Here is a 20689-nt window from a genome sequence, read left to right on the forward strand (position 1 = left end):
TTTGAAACTTACAGTTTCACAGTTAAGACACCTGGTTTCATTAGTTAGTGTTCCTTGAAATATTTCATGTACCCAAGTTGGTTCCATTTCCTCACTTTCCAAATTGCCATTCTGTTTCTTTTCCTCTTGTAATAGATCAGCAATTGTGTTTAAAAGATAGTTCAGGAACTCATGGGCATCTTGCTGCATATAGTTATCAAATAATTCTGGGAAAATACATTGAAAAACGCTTGAACAAACTTGCCTTTGTAATCTCCAATGAGTACATTTAATTAGCTGTTAATTCATTTATAACATTTTCCTTTTCGCCATAGGTAGGAAAAGTCGATCATGTCCATGCACTTTTGTCACATGGAAACAAAATGTACAACCAGTCCCACTACTTTATTACTTTTTCAAATAGTGCTTGCACACCACTAGCAACAAAATTACCATATACATGGAAAATTAAAAGTTTATGCCTCCACTACAGCAAAGATAATTGGACAATTTATATTGTCATAAGCACGTCTTAAGATTTTTTTAAAAATCAACATGAGTAATATGTTCTTATTAGCAATTTCCTTCTTCTATCCTGCCCTCCATTCCATTTACCAATCAACATTATGGCACAAATACAAAATTAAAGTAGCTTATGTTACACTTTGAAAACTACCCCATTATTTAAAAAAAATCAAAATTAAAGAGCCCAAGTCCAAGCCATATAGAGAAACTAAATATATAATATTCATGAATTTCTGATCATTATCCATTTCAAATTCAAAATCGAGAGCAATACGTTTTCACTATCCCTTTACATTCCAACCTTTATCTGGTTATAATTTTAAACCAGCCTTTTAATGAAGCTTAGATGCAACATATTCTTTGCTTTACAACCACAAACAGTTGGAAATGTTCACATTACCATTTTCTTTTCTTAATCTTGATACGAATTTCTTTGGTGGTATTATGCCAACTTTCTTCTTCTGTGTAGCTATGCTATTGAACAAGTCAGAGAGGCACGTGAGCAGACTTTCTTTCTTCCTGGGCTGCACTTTATAAGCCAGAACCTTTTCCCGAAATGGCCGACAGAAGTAAAGTGCTTGTAAAACAGAATTGCAATAGCAAGTATTGCCAAACTAACAAGATAAAAAAAATAGACAATAAGGAATATGACATAACATCCTTCTTCCTCAGTGTTAAGGAGTTAGATCGCTTTCAAGTTACACTACATCTGCTCGTTCACATTACTGAATTCCACAATAGGACACAATACATATACAGTACATTCTGATCATCTGAAATTGGATTCTCCGAAATCCTCATTTATCTAAACATTTTTTGGATAAATGGGGATATCCGAAACAAATCAGAAATCCTCATTTATCTGAAATTTTTAAATTGCCGAACTGATCTCATAGGTTGAAAAAACAAAATTCACTCGACATGAAATTAGGACAACGACTTTCCTCATTTCTGGTAACTCCCTCCCCTCTCTCTATCCATTACTTCTTAACCTTCCCCTATTGACTTTTCTCTGCAACTCTCCCTCTCAAACTGCGTGCCACTGTCTCCCAGCTGCAAGTGGTCGGAAGAATGCCTGTCTCGGCAGCCTCAAGGAGAGCAGCCTCCAGGTCTTGGTGTTCAGCAGCAGCCACCATTTTGTTTTGGTGAGAACTAAACATTATTTTGATGCTCAAAAAGCCTTCCCTTTTTCTTTGTTGTTGTTTGAACACTGTAGCAAGTGATTATTTTTTAAAATGACCAGTTATCCGAAAAATACATTTATCTGATATAAGCCCGGTCCCGACCATTTCAGATAATGGTAGCTGCATTTCTCTTTATCCAAAAAGGCATGCTTTGACATCAACTGAAATAATGAGATAATCATCTTTAACCATAGTACTGAGTTATCATCTTTGAAGAACAAAAAAAAAATGAAAATAATTAAAAATTTAATTTCAGAAGACATTATATTGACAGTTTACTGTTTCAAGTGGCCAAAATGTATATGTAAAAGAGCATCTTTTCCATCCAGGGAACATAGGCCCAGAGTGCCTTTACCCATGATTTACATACATTTAATCAAGGCAGATGCTTACTTCAAGAATAAATAATGAATATAATCTGATTTATCTGAGGATCAGTTTCTGTTAATATAGTAGATTGCCTGAGGACCCCCAGCCAATCGCTGTATTCTCATTATGGATAATTAATTTACTGGTCACTTTCTAGGATGCCTTCTGGCAAGTCTTTCTCACAACATCTCCCTATTCCCCTCCATGCACTGCATGGAGAACTTCAGTAAGTTTGTCAAGTACGGCCTGCCCTTTCTGAATGCAAGCTGTGATAGCATGATGGAACACGCGTCTCGCTACTTCTTCCTTAATGATAGCTTCAAGAATTTTTACAACTACAGACATTATGCTAACTGACTCATAGTTATCTACCTTTTTCCTACATTCTTTATTAAAAACAGTAATGTGGCATTCGTTGGCTTTCAACCTGCTGGGACTTGGCCAGAGACCAGAAAAAGTTGGTAAACTTACATTGACCAAGCCAAAGTAATGTTCATTTACGGGAAACTGTTCCGGCCCAATCTCTTTTTCCAAAGCAGAGGCATTGTTGCCCTACAAAATAAACAGTCAAGGAAATGAAATCACAATCAAAGAACTATGTTTAAGTTTGAGACAAGTTGAAACAATGCTACAGAAAAAATGCTGTGTGTATATGATGAATTAGAAATGTTTTTGCTGCTAAAAATGCAAAAGGTATTTTTAATAAGCTCAAATGCAAATAAAAGTAATGAAGCCAAAATGGCCACTGCCAGGTCCAATTTTAGGATGGTAAAATGTAAGTTAAGGAACCCTTTGCATTTATGTCTATTGGTAATCCAGTTAATAAGAAAGAATAAATTAGCACAGTGGTCTTAAAACTTAAGACACTATTGACTAGAAATTCATTCCTAGGTCACGTTAAATTTTCCACACAGATGCTTCAAGATGTAATTTGAAACAAATTTCAGAGAATTAAAAAAAAGACAGGTTTTTAAAAGCACATTTAATATTAATGATGGTGACAAACTTTTAGTGGTTCCCAAACTTTTTCAGGCTGCTGCCCCCTTGGCTCCTATGCCACATCCCTAGTACCCCCTGCACACATACAATGAACACACAGCTCTTTCTTGGTATTAGGTCTACCACAAATTTCTAACAACTAATATAATACTATATACAAGCGTATGTATTTCACAAATAAAACTTTATGTAAACCAATTTATTTAACAATATGAAAGAGTAAATTTACATCTCAACTGTAACTACATTGTCTTCAGGCCGTTGGGTGCTGGATGGGCAGAAGATCCCCAATGAGGCCATCGGGGTAAAAAAAATTTTGGGGTGGGGGGGGGAGGAGGATGTGAGTGTATTTCCACACAATTTAAATGTACAGGACACCCAAAGTTAATTTAAAATTCTTACAAACCTGGAGCTTTAGCCCTTGCAGACGCGAATGTGGAGCTTGACCTATCCAGAGCATGTCATCAAGAAACAGACACTGGCCGCCCCCTTGGTTCTTTCCGCCGCCCCCTTGGTTCTTTCCGCCGCCCCCTTGGTTCTTTCCGCCGCCCCCTTGGTTCTTTCCGCCGCCCCCTTGGTTCTTTCCGCCGCCCCCTTGGTTCTTTCCGCCGCCCCCTTGGTTCTTTCCGCCGCCCCCTTGGTTCTTTCCGCCGCCCCCTTGGTTCTTTCCGCCGCCCCCTTGGTTCTTTCCGCCGCCCCCTTGGTTCTTTCCGCCGCCCCCTTGGTTCTTTCCGCCGCCCCCTTGGTTCTTTCCGCCGCCCCCTTGGTTCTTTCCGCCGCCCCCTTGGTTCTTTCCGCCGCCCCCTTGGTTCTTTCCGCCGCCCCCTTGGTTCTTTCCGCCGCCCCCTTGGTTCTTTCCGCCGCCCCCTTGGTTCTTTCCGCCGCCCCCTTGGTTCTTTCCGCCGCCCCCTTGGTTCTTTCCGCCGCCCCCTTGGTTCTTTCCGCCGCCCCCTTGGTTCTTTCCGCCGCCCCCTTGGTTCTTTCCGCCGCCCCCACTTTGGGAATGACTATTTTAGCCAAATCACTCTTTTCAACTTCAACCTGCTAGTTCAAACCCAGAAAGTATGAGAACATATATCCAAAACTGTATAATAATTCCTCATTTTGAATTTGAATCAAATTTACTTCTATTCAATTTAAATGCTGAATAAGGATGCAAACATAATTTGATATACATTTTTGACATAACACTGACAATGTGTAAAAAAACAAAATTCCAGTGCTTGAAATGCTCTGAATATAACACCTGTAAAATAGACATCTGTGGAGAGATAAAGGAGGGAGGCAACAAAGTTTTGCCCCTCCAAATATGTTCAGTCCCTTGATAAATACTAACTTACTGACAAAAATAAAGAAATGTCATCACACTAATATTCAAGTGTTAAGTATTTTGGTATGCTCAGAAGCATTTTTACAAATTTTCCATTACAAATACTATGCAGACTGATTATAATTTAATTAAATAGCTGTTCAACTGCAGACACTATTACAGAGAAGGAATTTTGTTGTTTCATGATACAGTACTAATCTGCATCATCTCAATGCTTCTCCATTTTAACCTGCATGGTTAAAGGCAGTAAAATTCTAAGATTTGATCAATTAAGTGCAAGTTGTAGATTTTTTTTCTATTGTCTGAAGTATTTTACGTGATTAAATTTTACCTTTTTATATAGCATTGTCACAGGGATGTAGGCTAGCAACAGATGAATAGACTAATCTCATGCAAGCCTAACAAAAATCTATTTAAAGTATTTGGTCAATAAATTATGATGTGAAAGAAATAAATAATATTTCTTGTTTACTATGCCTGGAAGAAGTTCTTAAAATAGTGTTGCTGTGCAAAATTTCCAAACATCAACTTGCTGCATAGTATTTTTTTTGTATACTAATTTATTGTGCCATAATGGGAGGTCCAGATTCATATTCAAACATCTAGTTTATAACTTCTGTGAAACAAGGCAAAGAATGGATAAAAGCAATTTTCTCATCTTTGTTTTCCTGGTTGAAAATATTGTGCTTTTTGAAAAGCTCTGTTACTAGTTGAAATGGATGCATCAAAATGGCTGGATAGAAATTCATGGATATAATTTTAGTATAACTCACCCTAAATATTATTGCCAATTTTTTAAAAAACACAGATCATGCCAAAACAGTAACCTTTGGAATTGATAGATAGAAGTATTGCATTTCTTCCATGATCATATTTATATCCATGATCCATGATCATAATTATAAATATTCATTTCTCATCTACACAGAAACACCAAAGGACTTCAACTGGTCTTTATACTTCCAGCAAAACCAATAAATGTTACTAAAATTGATAAGGAAAATGATGGAGTTGGAGAAAGAATGTAGTAAAAACACAATTCTTGAGAAACTCCGTAGGTTCTTGGCGAAAGAATATATTTTTAACAACTGCATTATACAAAAAGTGTGAAATGCATTAGAAAAATGTGTTCACATATTTATTCAGAAAAAAACACAATAAAAATAATGCTCCGATAATCCATCCCCAGATTTAATAAGCAATTTGCTCACCAGTCTGTTTCTGAAATCAGTAATCAACACAGATCCATTTGTGATTTAAGACCTTTTGGAATAAAGGAGTCTCTTTTACTTTGTTCTAATCCGATATGAATTTTGGAAAAGTAAGAGCAATGATCTCACTATCTGCTTATTTAAAGACATAGAGGTGATCACGACTGGGCCAGATGATTTGCTCAATTCCACTTCTGTGATGATTGAAAAGTTTCCTAGTTCCTTCTTCCTTCCTAATTCCTGAGTTAGTGATAACATAAACCATGAGAGCCTGCAGATACTGGAAAAGTGGAGATCATACAAAATGCTGGAGGAATTAAGTGAGTCAGAGAGCATCCATCGAAGGTAACAGTCAATAGGTGCTTTCAAATTGCACCACCTAGTAGCCCTCCCAAGACCTGGATGTGATTACTGGGTCGTGGGTGCTGGATTCAAATCGTAGCCAGACCTACCTGATAAAGCGCCAACCCAGTGATTGAAGAGGGATCCTACCCCCGTGATGACACAATAACGAGTCACGCACTCACCAGAAATATCGGCCATTAGTCACCCCACCCCCCCTACCCCACACTCTCTTCTCCCTCCTTCCATCACAGAGAAGGTTCAAGAATACAAAACCATGTACCAGCAGGGCTTAAAAATGGCTACCGAATGAACCTCACAATTGTGTTAACATATTGCCTTTGCTTGGTAAAGAGGAAACTTCTATTTTTCTAGAAACTTTGCTCTCGATACAGCTGCATAGAGCTGATCTGTTAGATTGCTCACTGAAGTAGCCTCACTGTATAATGTTCAAAGTTCAAATTTATTGTCAGAGTGCATACATACAACTCAGAGATTCTTTTTCCTGTGAGTCTGGCAGAATTTCTACTTATTAATAAAAAAACCTGTATTCAAGAAAAGGTGGGTATACAAAAAAGAAATGTAAACAAGGTAGTGCATACAAACTGCAATTCAGAAATAAATATTCAATAATAAATAATGTGCAAACTAAGAGTCTTTAAATAAGTCTCTGATTGAGTTTTGTTTTGTTTTTATTCACACTATGAACCATATTAATCAAAATACACACAAACATTTCCCTCTTTAATATACACAGTGGCATTTTCTCCCTTTTTCCCCCCCCCCTCCCTCCTTCCCACCCCCCTCCAAATCCATTAAACGTTCTACATATACAATACAATAAACCCATTAAACAATGTCATCACACAATGAAAATAAAGAAGAAAATTGCATCATCTACTTTTACACACTGAGTCAGTTCATTTCGTCTTCTTCTCGTTCTATCATTTTAGGGGGTGGAGGTCCGCGGTAGGCCCTCTCTGTTGTGTTCCATGTACGGTTCCCAAATTTGTTGAAATAATGGGACTTTATTTTTTAAATTATATGTTATTTTTTTCCAATGGAATACATTTATTCATTTCCATGTACCATTGCTGTACTCTCAGGCTCTCTTCTGATTTCCAAGTTGACATATTATTTTTTGCTGCAGCCAAGGCTATCATAATAAATCTTTTTTGCGCTTCATCCAGTTTGAGGCCTAATTCCTTACTTCTTATATTACTTAGAAGAAAGATCTCTGGATTTTTTGGTATGTTGCTTTTTGTGACTTTATTTACTACCTGATTTAGATCTTCCCAAAACATTTTCACTTTCTCACATGCCCAAATTGCATGTACTGTTGTTCCCGTTTCCTTCTTACAGCGAAAACATCTATCTGATAATGTTGGATCCCATTTATTTAACTTTTGGGGCGTGGTGTAACTAATTATATTGTATAACTAATTATATTGTATCATGCGTAACCTCGTATTTATTATACTTTGCATAGTTCTAGAGCACAACTTTTCCCATATTTCATTTTTTTATCTTTATGTTTAAGTCTTTTTCCCACTTTTGTTTGGGTTTATAGCTTATTTCATCCTTTTCTTTCTCTTGCAGCTTGATGTACATGTTCGTTATAAATCTTTTAATTATCATTGTGTCTGTAATCACATATTCAAAGCTGCTTCCTTCTAGTCATCTCAGTCTGTTTCCCAATTTATCCTTTAAATAAGCTTTCAATTGAGGATATGCAAACATTGTACCATGAGTTATTCCATATTTGTACTTCATTTGTTCAAATGATAATAAATGATTTCCCAAAAAACAATTTTCTATTCTTTTAATTCCTTTTCTCTCCCATTCTCGAAAGGAAAGGTTATGTATTGTGAAAGGGATTAGTTGATTTTGCGTCAATATTAATTTTGGTAGTTGATAATTTGTTTTATTCCTTTCTACGTGAATCTTCTTCCAAATGTTGAGCAGATGGTTCAAGACGGGTGAATTCCTATGTTGCACCAGCTTTTCATCCCACTTATATAGTATATGTTCAGGTACTTTCTCCACTATTTTACCTAGCTCTAATCTGGTTTTTCCCCTATTTGATAAAAATTTGATAGGTATTTTAATTGTGTTGCTCTATAATAATTCTTAAAGTTTGGTAGCTGTAAGCCCCCTTGTTTGTACCATTCTGTTCATTTATCTAGCGCTATCCTCGGTTTCCCCCCCTTTCCATAAGAATTTCCTTATTATTTTCTTTAGCTCCTTAAAGAATTTCTCTGTTAGGTGAATTGGTAACGATTGGAATAGGTATTGTATTCTTCGGAAGATATTCATTTTAATGCAATTTACCCTTCCTATCAGTGTTAGTGGCAATTCTTTCCAATGTTCTAAGTCATCCTGTTTCTTTGGCTTGGCTTCGCGGACGAAGATTAATGGAGGGGTAATGTCCACGTCAGCTGCAGGCTCGTTTGTGGCTGACAAGTCCGATGCGGGACAGGCAGACACGGTTGCAGCGGTTGCAAGGGAAAATTGGTTGGTTGGGTGTTGGGTTTTTCCTCCTTTGTCTTTTGTCAGTGAGGTGGGCTCTGCGGTCTTCTTCAAAGGAGGTTGCTGCTCGCCGAACTGTGAGGCACCAAGATGCACGGTTGGAGGAGATATCAGCCCACTGGCGGTGGTCAATGTGGCAGGCACCAAGAGATTTCTTTAGGCAGTCCTTGTACCTCTTCTTTGGTGCACCTCTGTCTCGGTGGCCAGTGGAGAGCTCGCCATAATTTGTATAGGTGGCCTAAATTATTACCTAATCTAATACCCAGGTATCGGATTGCTTGTGTTTGCCATTTAAATGGTGATTCTTTTTTAAACTTTGTGAAATCTGCATTATTCATTGGCATCGCTTCACTTTTATTTGCATTGATCTTGTACCCCGATATTTCTCCATATTCCTTCAATTTCTTATGTAGTTCTTTTATTGATATTTCTGTTCTGTTAAGTATACTATGATGTCATCTGCAAATAAACTGATTTTATATTCCTTCTCCTTTATTTTTATCCCTTTTATTTTATTTTCTGTTCTTATCAGTTCTGCCAATGGTTCTATTGCTAAAGCAAACAGTGAGGGATATAGTGGACATCCCTGCCTAGTTGACCTGCTTAATTTAAACTGGATTTATTAAGAAAAGACGAACAACGGACAATGTCTGTAAGTTCATTAACTTAATCCGTGCAGTATAAGGAAATAAGATACCAACAGTGGCTGTTGCTTTAGATGCAGAGAAAGCCTTTGACAGGGTAGAATAGAATTATTTATTCAAACTATTACAGATGTTCAACCTACCAGAGAAATATATTAATTGGATTAAAGCATCATACAAGGGACCATTGGCGAAGGAGACAGTAAATGGATATATATCGAACCAAGTTTTTTTGGAGTTTGAGGGTGGCGGGGTAACAACTAAACCTGGTGGCACCTATACCTCCTTCCTGATGATAGCAGAGAGAAGAGCACGTCCTGGGTGGTGTGGATCCTTGATGATTGCTGCTGCACTTGGATGGCAGCGTTCACACAGATTTTCTCGATGGTGGGGAGACTTTTGCCTATGATGTACTGGGCTGTGCCCACTAGCTCTTGCAGGGATTTCTGCTCAGAGTTACTGGTGCCCCCATACCAGGCTATGATGTAGCCGGTCTGCACAATTACCACTAAACACCTGTGGAACTTTGGCAAGGTTTCCGATGTCATACCAAACCTCTGCAAACTCCTGAGAAAGTAGAGGCGCTGACGTGCTTTCTTCACGATGACATTCATATCTTGGGTCCAGAAAGGTCCTCCAAAATAGAGATTACTAGGAGTTTAAATTTGCTCACCGTCCCCACCTCGGAACACCAATGATCACTGGATCATACACCTCTGATTTTCCCCACCTGAAGTGCACAATCAGCTCCTTGGTTTTGAGGACATGAAGTACTAAGTTGTTAGTACATCATTCAGCCAAGTTTTCAATCTCCTTCTTGAATTCTGATTCATCACCCTTTTATATAACCCACTATAATGGTATCGTGAGCAAATTTGTAGATGGCGTTATTGTCGTATCAGTGTAAATAGGTGATAAGAAATTGATCTTTGAACATGCCTACATGAAGGCTGATGTGGTCTGAACATGTCAACCACTTCTCTTTCCACAGGTGCTGCTGTGTAACCTATTTTTTGTTCTCCATACACTTGAAGGTAACAAAATATCAACTCCCTGTGTTCCAACCGGAATCAAGTTCCAATCAACTATCAACAACAACCAATCAGCCTCTCTCGCTGCAATTTCAAAAGCTTCAGCATTGCGAATGTAATTACTTTCAACAATAGCAGATGCATCTCATCAGTAAAGGTGCTACATGCTGGAATATCCCCCTTTGGCCTTTTCATCTTGTTTGCTGAACTTTTGGATAGCTCATGGCTCAGTACAGTACAAAGATTTTTTGAACATTATAAAAATGGGCAATCGCTCCCTGCAGGATATACCTTTTTTTTTTTAAATCTCACTAACTTTCGATTTTGATTAAGTACAAGTACAAAGAGATTTTGGAAAACTATGAACGTATGAAAATGGTGCACAAAGAAACACCAAATATCAAGAAATATTATAGCCCCAAAGCTCTCCACCATGTAACAAAATGGAATAGGAAAGAAAAGCTCTGGAATCTGATGAGAAGCTAACAAATGACAGTCCCTCCAGCTTCTTCTTCTTTGCTCTTGGTAAATAAAAATCCAGGCAAATTTTCAAAAAAAAAAAACCTTAGAAATTTCCCCAATCTAGGATATCCAATAAGAAGAATCACATAAATAATACTTTATCCACATCTTGTATGCAGTGATATAATCCTCAGATAGGAACACATGCAATTGCACATGCATTAGGGATGAAGACGCTGTTTACATCCGGTACCGCACGGATGGCAGTCTCTTCAATCTGAGGCGCCTGCAAGCTCACACCAAGACACAAGAGAAACTTGTCCGTGAACTACTCTTTGCAGATGATGCCGCTTTAGTTGCCCATTCAGAGCCAGCTCTTCAGCGCTTGACGTCCTGCTTTGCGGAAACTGCCAAAATGTCTGGCCTGGAAGTCAGCCTGAAGAAAACTGAGGTCCTCCATCAGCCAGCTCCCCACCATGACTACCAGCCCCCCCACATCTCCATCGGGCACACAAAACTCAAAACGGTCAACCAGTTTACCTATCTCGGCTGCACCATTTCATCAGATGCAAGGATCGACAATGAGATAGACAACAGACTCGCCAAGGCAAATAGCGCCTTTGGAAGACTACACAAAAGAGTCTGGAAAAACAACCAACTGAAAAACCTCACAAAGATAAGCGTATACAGAGCCGTTGTCATACCCACACTCCTGTTCGGCTCCGAATCATGGGTCCTCTACCGGCACCACCTACGGCTCCTAGAACGCTTCCACCAGCGTTGTCTCCGCTCCATCCTCAACATCCATTGGAGCGCTCACACCCCTAACGTCGAGGTACTCGAGATGGCAGAGGTCAACAGCATCGAGTCCACGCTGCTGAAGATCCAGCTGCGCTGGATGGGTCACGTCTCCAGAATGGAGGACCATCGCCTTCCCAAGATCGTATTATATGGCGAGCTCTCCACTGGCCACCGTGACAGAGGTGCACCAAAGAAAAGGTACAAGGACTGCCTAAAGAAATCTCTTGGTGCCTGCCACATTGACCACCGCCAGTGGGCTGATAACGCCTCAAACCGTGCATCTTGGCGCCTCACAGTTTGGCGGGCAGCAGCCTCCTTTGAAGAAGACCGCAGAGCCTACCTCACTGACATAAGGCAAAGGAGGAAAAACCCAACACCCAACCCCAACCAACCAATTTTCCCTTGCAACCGCTGCAATCGTGTCTGCCTGTCCCGCATCGGACTGGTCAGCCACAAACGAGCCTGCAGCTGACGTGGACTTTTTACCCCCTCCATAAATCTTCGTCCGCGAAGCCAAGCCAAAGAAGAGAAGAAGGGATATTCACATTCAATTTCGTTGTGAATATCCCTGAATGCACAAGCAAAGCATCAACTACATGTTTTCTCTGGAGTGCAGAGGGTCGAGGAACAAACTGATAAGACGATATAAAATTATATGAGGCATTGATAGAAGAGTCAGGCATTTTCCCAGGATGAAAATGTTAAATACTAGAGTGTGTAGGTTAATAGTGAGAGGGGGAAAGTATGAAAACGATTTACAAAGAAAGTTTTTTAAAAAAAAGAGTGATGTGCCTCAAACATGCTGCCCGGTGAAGAACATTTAAGAAACATTTAGACGGACTCATGAACAAGCAGGGAACGGAGGGGGAAAGACCACATGTAGGTTGATGGGATTAGATGAAGTGGCATCAAGGTCAGTCCACACAACATGGGCCAAAGAGTCTGTCCTGTGCTTATTTCAGCCACAAAAATGGCTCATAAAACAATATTATGTTTTCAGGAATCAGTCCTCTAATGCAGAAATTACTGAAAGCACCTTAATTATAGTGTATATATTATTTCTACCTGGTTAACTTTGTTCATTAATTCAGTAATGACCAACATACTGAATAAAAATGATTTCCATGAAAACTTGGGTGCTTCTAATATTCCTTTCTTCACTCACATATCCATCAGCATCCCGAAATATTTTGGTATCCTGCAAATTTATTCATTTCTCACTCCACTGTTGCTTCCTCACTTGCTGAGTTTTTGTAACATACTCCTATTTTATTTCACATTTTTAGTAGCAGCAGTAATTTGCCTCCCCAGTGTGCATCTTACAGCAGCAAATCCGCATGATTTCCTCTTTAATTTCCTCCTGCAATTACAGCTTGGAGGGGAATCTGTAGAAGGGAGTTTTTGTATGTTCTGGCTGCTCAGATCCTTGATGGTGCAGGTCAGGTGTTTGAGAGGTTCAGTCAGGCATGCAGCTGTAGGACATTATGTACATCACATGCATTGCAACCTCTATGCACCAGTGGTGGAGGGAATGAATCCTAAAGTTCAAATGAACTAGTAAAATCATATATTTAATCTGAAATGCTAAATCAGTTTCACATTCTGTAGTTGGTGCTGGTCTGTTCCTTATTTAAATTTTAGCCATGTGATCTTTAAATATCACAATTAATTTTTATTTCAACATTGATCACAATTGACTAGCATCTTCTCGTTTAATATGCTGCTCAATTAAATAACTTAGCAGGGTTAGTTTCTGTAACTCCTGGAGAAAGGTTTAATTTCAGTCTTAAAAAAAAAACTGCACAGACAGGGCAGGAGCTCCCAATCATTTTCAACTCCCCACCCCGCCCCCACCCCCCCCACCCCACTTCTTGTGGGCCTCATTTTTCCACTCTTAATTCTGTTTTTCCATTTATTTAATGCATTTTTTCTCCTACATTAGTTATTCTGCCTCGGTTGTGTTACTACTATTCTTTCTCCTGCTGGCCACGCTTCATTTGTTAGGGTCACACTTGAAATTTTTTTCATCTCCAAAGTGCAAATTACACATTGCCTTCACCAGAGAACCTTTTTAATTCTGTCCCATATTCGCCATAAATTTACCCGGCCAGTCTTTTTCTGGCCTTCTGCTCAATTCCTACACTTTTGTTTCCCCCCAACTGAGTTGTGCAACTTGCCGTCCAATTTAAATTTCTACCCTTAATCTTTACCATAATTTGGATACAAATAACACATTGGCCGTCCAGATTGCTCATTTCTGATATTTTACCCAAAGGAGGGTTTAATCCTGATTTATAGCAGCTAGTGGAATGGATTGTTGCCCAGTGTGAGACAGAAGTGGATCGACCAGAGTCGGGAAGAGTAGGTATCCAGGTTTGACTTAAAGATGGAACTGTACTGAGCCAACTGATAAATAGTCTCTACTCTGATCAGACCAGTGATAAGGCTTTCAAACAAATGGAGCACGTTTTGCAATATCTTGTACCTGCTGAAAAATATCTTGTCAACAAAACAGACATCTGGAAGCAAAAGACTTGGCTGCAGTCCAAAGGACCCTCATGGCCTTGGGAAGTATTACAGTAACAAAAAAAAAATGGATATTATCACAGCGATCCACACTGGTTTCACTAAGAAAAGCGCAAGAAACCAAACGTGAATTTACAGAAGAACAACTGCACCATGGACAGAACGTTATCGGCCTACAGATGGGAAGCAACCAGGGAGCATCACATGCTGAAATAGGTGGCTATGGAAATACCAGGCAGATTATCAGCATCATTTTGTAGGAAACCCAGAAGTATGAACCAGTGGATCAAGGAAAAAAACCTTTTATGCACCTATCTACCCTTGTAGATTTACTGTTCTATACTGTCCAAGTATCCTCCACGGTCCTTTTAGTAGTTATCATTAATTGAGAAAAGGAAGGAATGAAGTAGTAAAATGAATAATGTATAATAATCCTTAGAATACTGAAACCTTTAGAAGCTTGTTGGAATCCAGTGTCTAGGGAAAAGGTGAAAGGTTAAAAAGCAGTACTGTACTTTAGTGCCTCTCACAGACTGGAACAACCTTGGGGTGCCTAAGGAGAGAGTCACAGCATAGAGTCCAGGAATGCAAGAAGAGATAAGAGGTCCTGATGTTTTCGCTGATTCTGAATATTGTACACTGTCCCTTTGTTCTAACAACATGTATTTTTTTTAAACCTTCATCAAGACTGCAGGCTTGGGGGATGGGGGTGGGGTTTGCTGCTTGTCCTACATGTATTGCTTTACTTTGAGTATGCTATACTTTAAGATCACATGTGTATGTGGCTGATGTAATCCTTTTTCTTACTACCTTGCTTGACTTTATAAATATCCAATGCATCCCCATGCAAGGCGGAGACCCCACGAGACTGCTTCAAGTGTGACAGCAGAAAGGGCTCTTCCAGGTAGCTGCTGCCCTAATAAAGATTTAACGAAGAGATTTCTGTGTGCCGTGATTAATTGCATCAGGTGTGATGAAAACCAGAACCACACAGATTTGTCCTAGAAGATGCGAAGCTGACTTTTTTTCAATTCACTCATCCAGAAAAATGAAAAATAATCCAACACACTCCTCACTTGTGAATGGTGGAAATGCTCTGGGATGACATGGTGGGAATCATTTACTCCAGAACACCAAGTCTCTGACCTGCTCTTGGAGCCAAGGTCATAGAAACAAGGAGATGCACTTCAACTCAATGAATCTGCACTGACCATTAATCACTCATTTACACTAATACCATTTTTATTCTCCACACACCAGAGTTTTGTAGAGCTGCATCATTGCTTCGTGGCTCTTAAAATAAATCCCTTGATTTATGAAAACTAACACCACATAAACTTCTCCGTCTACGTGAGGCAAGTTTCAGGATACTGTAGGCATGGATTCCCAGATCCTTCTGCTCTTCCATGCCACCTCCCACCATCATGTCAACCTTCCACAGTTCTACTGGGTGCATCCTAGCTGGCCTCATCACAGAACTAGATCGGAGATCAATCCGCAGGACTAGAAAAGTGGTAGAGAAGATCACCCTCCATGAATCACATTATTTATCAGCATTGTTGCGTGAAGATGGCGCGCAAAATCATTGAGGACCCCTACCACCCTACGCACAGCTCCTTTCAGCTACTCCTGCTGGGAAAGTGATACAAGAGTACCAAAGCCAGCACCACCAGGGGGAGAAACAGCTTCTTCCCACAGGCAATGAGAATGCTGAATGACTAATGAGCTGCTCGTACTATCTGAGAATGTAATGTTTAATTATTTATTTTTATACATATACAGTAATTCCTCCCAGTATCTGGCACCTATGAGGATTGGTAGATGCTGGTTAAATTAATTTTCCAGTTGCTTGACATTGTATGGATTGGTGAACTAACCACTAGGGGGCACCAATTTTAAACTTTTGCATTTTTAACCTAATTATTTTCCGCAATGTTTTTGCCAGTTGCTTGAGGCTACCAGTGCTTGAATTCCAGATTACAGGGATTTTTACTGTATATTTATCCTGTATATATATGGTCCAACCAGAGTTTTGTAGAGCTGCATCATTGCTTCGTGGCTCTTAAAATAAATCCCTTGATTTATGAAAACTAACACCACATAAACTACTCCGTCTACGTGAGGCAAGTTTCAGGATACTGTGGGCATGGATTCCCAGATCCTTCTGCTCTTCCATGCTACCATTAACTTTGTACACTGCCTTGGAGTTTGTCCTTCCAAAGTATACCACCTCACACTTCTCTGGATTAAACTCCATCTGCCACTTCTCAGCACAGCTCTGCATCCTATCAATGTCCCTCTGCAATCTTCTACATTCCTCGACACTACCCACATCACCACCAATGTTTGTGGCATCTGAAAACATGCCAACCCACCCTTCCACTCCCTTATCCAAGTCATTAATAAAAAAAGAAAATCACAAAAAGCAGAGGTCCCTGATCTGATCCTTGTGGGACACCACTAGTAATAGCCCGCCAATCCAAATATACTCACTCCATCAAATCCTCTGCTTTTGTTTTTACAGACAAGCCAATTCTGAATCCACATGGCCAAGCTTCCCTGGATCTCATGCCTTCTGACTTTCTGTATAAGTTTACTGTGTGGAATCTTGTCACACTACCCTCATCAATATGTCTGGTCACCTCCTCAAAGAATTATCAGGCTTGTGAGACTTGATGTGCTCTTCACAAAGTAATGCTGACTGTCCCTGATTCTCTAAATGTCCATAGATCCTATCTCTAAGAATCCTTTCCAACAGCTTGTTCATCACAAACATAAGACTCACTGGTCTATAATTACCTGGACTTTCCCTACTACCATTTTTGAACAAGGGGACAATATTTGCCATCCTCCAATCCTCTGGTACCATTCCTGTGGATAACAAGGACATAAAGACATTGGCTAGAGGCTCAGCAATCTTCTCCCTCGCCTCTTGGGGCAGCCTGGGGAATATTGTCAGGCCCCGGGGACTTGTGCGTCATAATGCATTTTAATTGCTCCAACACATCGTCTCCTCTTAATATTATCATGCTCTAGAACATTAACCCCACCCATATTGTCCTCGCCGTCATCAAGGTCCAGCTCCTTGGTGAATACTGAAGAAGTATTCATTGAGGACCTCACCCACTTCCACACCTCCCACCTATCTCTCATCAGTCCAACCTTCACTCCTGTCATCCTTCTGTTCTTTACACAAGTGAAGAATGCCTTGGGGTTTTCCTTACCAAGGCCATCTCATGTCCCCTTCTTGCTCTCCTTAGCCCCCTCTTAAGCTCTTTTTCGTGCTGCTCGATATTCCTTAAGAGACCTATCTGATTCTTGCTTGCTTAAACCTCATGTATGCTGCTTTATTCCACCTGACTAGATTTTCCAACTCTCTTGTCAACCATGGTTCTTGCTCTGTCTCACCAGGACAAATTTATCCACAACTCCCTGCAAGAGATCCCCAAACATCGACCACATCTCCATAGTACATTTCCCTGCAAAAATGTCATCACAATTCACACCCACAAGTTCTAGCCATATAGCCTCAATTTTCCCTTCCCCAATTAAATATTTTCCTGTCCTCTTAAAGGCCAGAGAATGGTGGTCACTCTCCCCCAAATGTTCACCCATTGAGAGATCTGTGACCTGACCTGGTTCATTACCTAATACTAGATCTAATATGGCATTCGCCCGAGTTGGCCTGTCAACAAACCCCTGCCTAAAGCTTTGGAACTAAGCAGGTGAACTAAGCAGGTGTCAGTCAATGTTAGGGAATTTGAAGTCACCCATGATAACAACCCTGTAATTTTTGTATCTTTCCAAAATCTACCTCCCAATCTGCTCCTCTGTATGCCTGCTGCTACCAAGGTTTGGGGGGTGGGGGGGCGGGTGTTATAAAATGCTCCCAGTAGAATAACTGCTCCCTTCCTGTTCCTAACTTCCACCCAAACTGACTCAATAGAGGATCCTGCTACATTACCCACCCTTTCTGCAGCTGGAATAGTATCCCTGACCAGTAATGACTCCCCTCCTCCCCCTCTTTATCCCTCTTTAAAACATTGAAATCTAGGAATATTCAGAATCCATTCCTGCCTTGGTGTCAGCCAAGTCTCTGTAATGGCCACTACATCAAAGTTCAATGTCTGTATCCAAGCTCTCAGTTCAACACCCTTATTTCTGATGCTTCTTACATTCAAGTTCATGCACTTTAGCCCTTTTACCTTACTATTTTTTCTTACCCTATGTTCTGCTTCTCCTTCCTCAAAGCCTCTCTAAATGATAGATCTGGCTTTACTCCATGAACTTCTTCCACTGATCTAGCACTCTGGACCCATTCCCCTTGCAAACGAGTTTAAACCCTCCCGAACCACACTAGCAAACCTGCCCACAAGGATTTGTTCCCCCTCAAGTTCAGGTGTAAGCCATCCAATCTGTATAGGTCTCACCTTCCCCAGAAGAGATCTCTATTATCCAAAAAAAATCTAAAACCCTGACTCCTGCACTAACTCCTCAGCCACACATTCATCTGCCATCTCCTCCAATTCTTATCATCCCTATCATGTATCGCTGGTAGCAATCCTGAGAATCCTACCCTTGAGGTTCTGTTCTTCAGCCTCGCTCCCTAAACTTGCTCTTCAGGACCTCGTCCCTTTTCCTACCTATGACGTTGATTCCAACATGTACCACAACTTCTGGCTGTTTTCCCTCTCGTACCAGAATGCCATGGACCCAATCAGTGACATCTCGGATCCTGACACCCAAGAGGTAACATACCATGCCCACAGAATCTCCTTATCTATAGAGTCCCCTATGACTACAGCTCTCCTCTCCTCCATTCCAGTGCCCCTGCCACTGTGGCTCCCTTCTGGTAGGTTATTTCCCCCCAACAGAATCCAAGACGATATATTTACTATTCAGTAGAATGGCCACAAGGGTGCTCTGCAATACCTGTCTGCTCACCTTCACTTTCCCCTCTGACCGTCACCCAAGTACCTGCTTCTGGCAGCCTGGGAGAAGAGCCAGAGTGATCACCAATTCTCGTCTGCCACTCAAGTCGAGGCCAAAACAATAAAGTTTCTGCCAAAGGTAAATGTTGGTGACAGTGGATTAAACAATAGTAATATTGTTAGGTGTTGCTTGTTGGAGATGATCATTGCCTGGCACTTCTGTGGTGCATATGCTACTTGCCACATTAGCCCATACCTGAATGACTTCTAGCCCTGCTGCACACGATCCTGAAGTGTTTCATTTATGGAAGAGTTGCAAAATTGATTACACATCCCTATTTCTGACCTCATGACGGAAGGACAGTCATTGACGAACCAGCCAAATGACATTTAATCTCTCTTCGTCTCTCCTCTACCCTACTGCTTTGTCATTCCCATGTTCTCTGCAATTTAATTTTTAAAGTTTTTTTTAAATTTCTGATAAAAGACCAATGACCAAAAATTGTAAATGTTTCCCATCACAGTGGTTCTCAAATTTTCTTGGGCTGCCACCCACTTGGGTCACCGGCCACATCCCTAGTCCACACTCTCCCCCACCCCCAAAACACATACATTCAAACACACACCTCTTTCTCAGTCTACTGCAAATTTAAAACACTATAAACAAGTGTATGTATTTCACAAGTAAAACTTATAATAAACCATTTTACAGTCACCGTCCCAGTCAGTCTCCATCCCAAGCCTCACCCCCACCCTCTCCTCACCTGACACAATGAGTGCTGCGGGCTGAGTTTTGAGGAAACATTCGGACTGCCCCCTTTTTCTTCACCTCCCTCCTTTTCCTCCCTGCCTCCTTGTATCTTTCCACTGCCCACCTTGGGAATGACTATGGATTGTGTTTGGTGAGCTATTTCCAGTTTTTTTTTAGATTTTCAGCATCTGCAGGTTTTGTCTTTATTTCAATATTGCATTTGGGATTACAATAAAGTTACCATTATAATCCCAAACAGTAAGAAATTAAAAAGAACACGTTAATAGTTAAAATAGGATTATTTTAGTTGAGAGTTCATACAGTACCCATATTATTTCTGTTTATTATACTGAATGAGTTCCATTTATTTGATTTGGAACTATTTTAAAATGTAGCTGAACATACTTTGGTTTTACATCGCTAGAGCTCTCAAGAACACAGAATTGTGATTTTGAAAACAAGTATGAAAATGAAATGGATTTGCTCTTTGTGAAGGCAACCAGAACTGCAACGATGGTGAAAAGTGAGATTTGCAGCCCAAGCATTAACCCCAGGACATAATTATAATAGGCACACACAGGGGGGGGGGGGGGAGGAGAGAAAGGGGGGGGGGAGGGAGAGAAAGGGGGGGGGAGGGAGAGAAAGGGGGGGGGGAGGGAGAGAAAGGGGGGGGGAGGGAGAGAAAGGTGGGGGGGAGAGAAATGGGGGGGGGGAGAGCCCATCCACAAGTTCAGGGACATTATTTCAACATAATATGGGAGAACAGTATTTCTTGAGATTGAGAGATGCCAGTCCAAGCTATCAAAGATCTGTTGACAAAACTTGTTCGACAAGCAGCACCACCTGATAGATGAACACCAAGTCAACTTAGATAAAATTCCTTATTATTGGTCCTCAAACGCCCCAGTGCCAACATTGCTCATTCGTTAACATCCTGAATGCTCATATTAATCCAATGCCATTTAATTTCGCAGTAATTTTCTCATTTAAAAAAAAACACATACACAACGTGGACTGGGAGATTCAACCTGCGAGCTATTTATCAACCCAGATGTTCCCAGCAGAGGCGAGTGAA

General features: G+C 40.5%; 1 protein-coding gene and 1 pseudogene across 3 annotated transcripts in view; one reads left to right on the top strand and one right to left on the bottom strand.

Moving 5' to 3' along the window:
• LOC138740356 (ubiquitin carboxyl-terminal hydrolase 12-like) overlaps nt 1–20689 on the bottom strand; it is a 42318-nt gene that overhangs the window by 20810 nt on the left and 819 nt on the right. For all 3 annotated transcript variants that reach the window (XR_011342860.1, XM_069892888.1, XM_069892887.1), the window contains exons 2-4: nt 2529–2609; nt 905–978; nt 13–206 (exon numbers count right to left, since the gene is read on the bottom strand). Coding sequence is in view for 2 of the 3 variants with exons in the window: in XM_069892888.1 (XP_069748989.1) it covers nt 13–206; nt 905–978; nt 2529–2554 (294 nt within the window). In the remaining variant the exon portion in view is untranslated. The remainder of the gene's footprint in view (nt 1–12; nt 207–904; nt 979–2528; nt 2610–20689) is intronic.
• On the top strand, nt 12294–14192 carry LOC138741970 (transgelin pseudogene; annotated as a pseudogene).

This window comes from Narcine bancroftii, chromosome 8 (genome assembly GCF_036971445.1).
Source record: "Narcine bancroftii isolate sNarBan1 chromosome 8, sNarBan1.hap1, whole genome shotgun sequence".
Lineage (NCBI taxonomy): Eukaryota > Metazoa > Chordata > Chondrichthyes > Torpediniformes > Narcinidae > Narcine > Narcine bancroftii.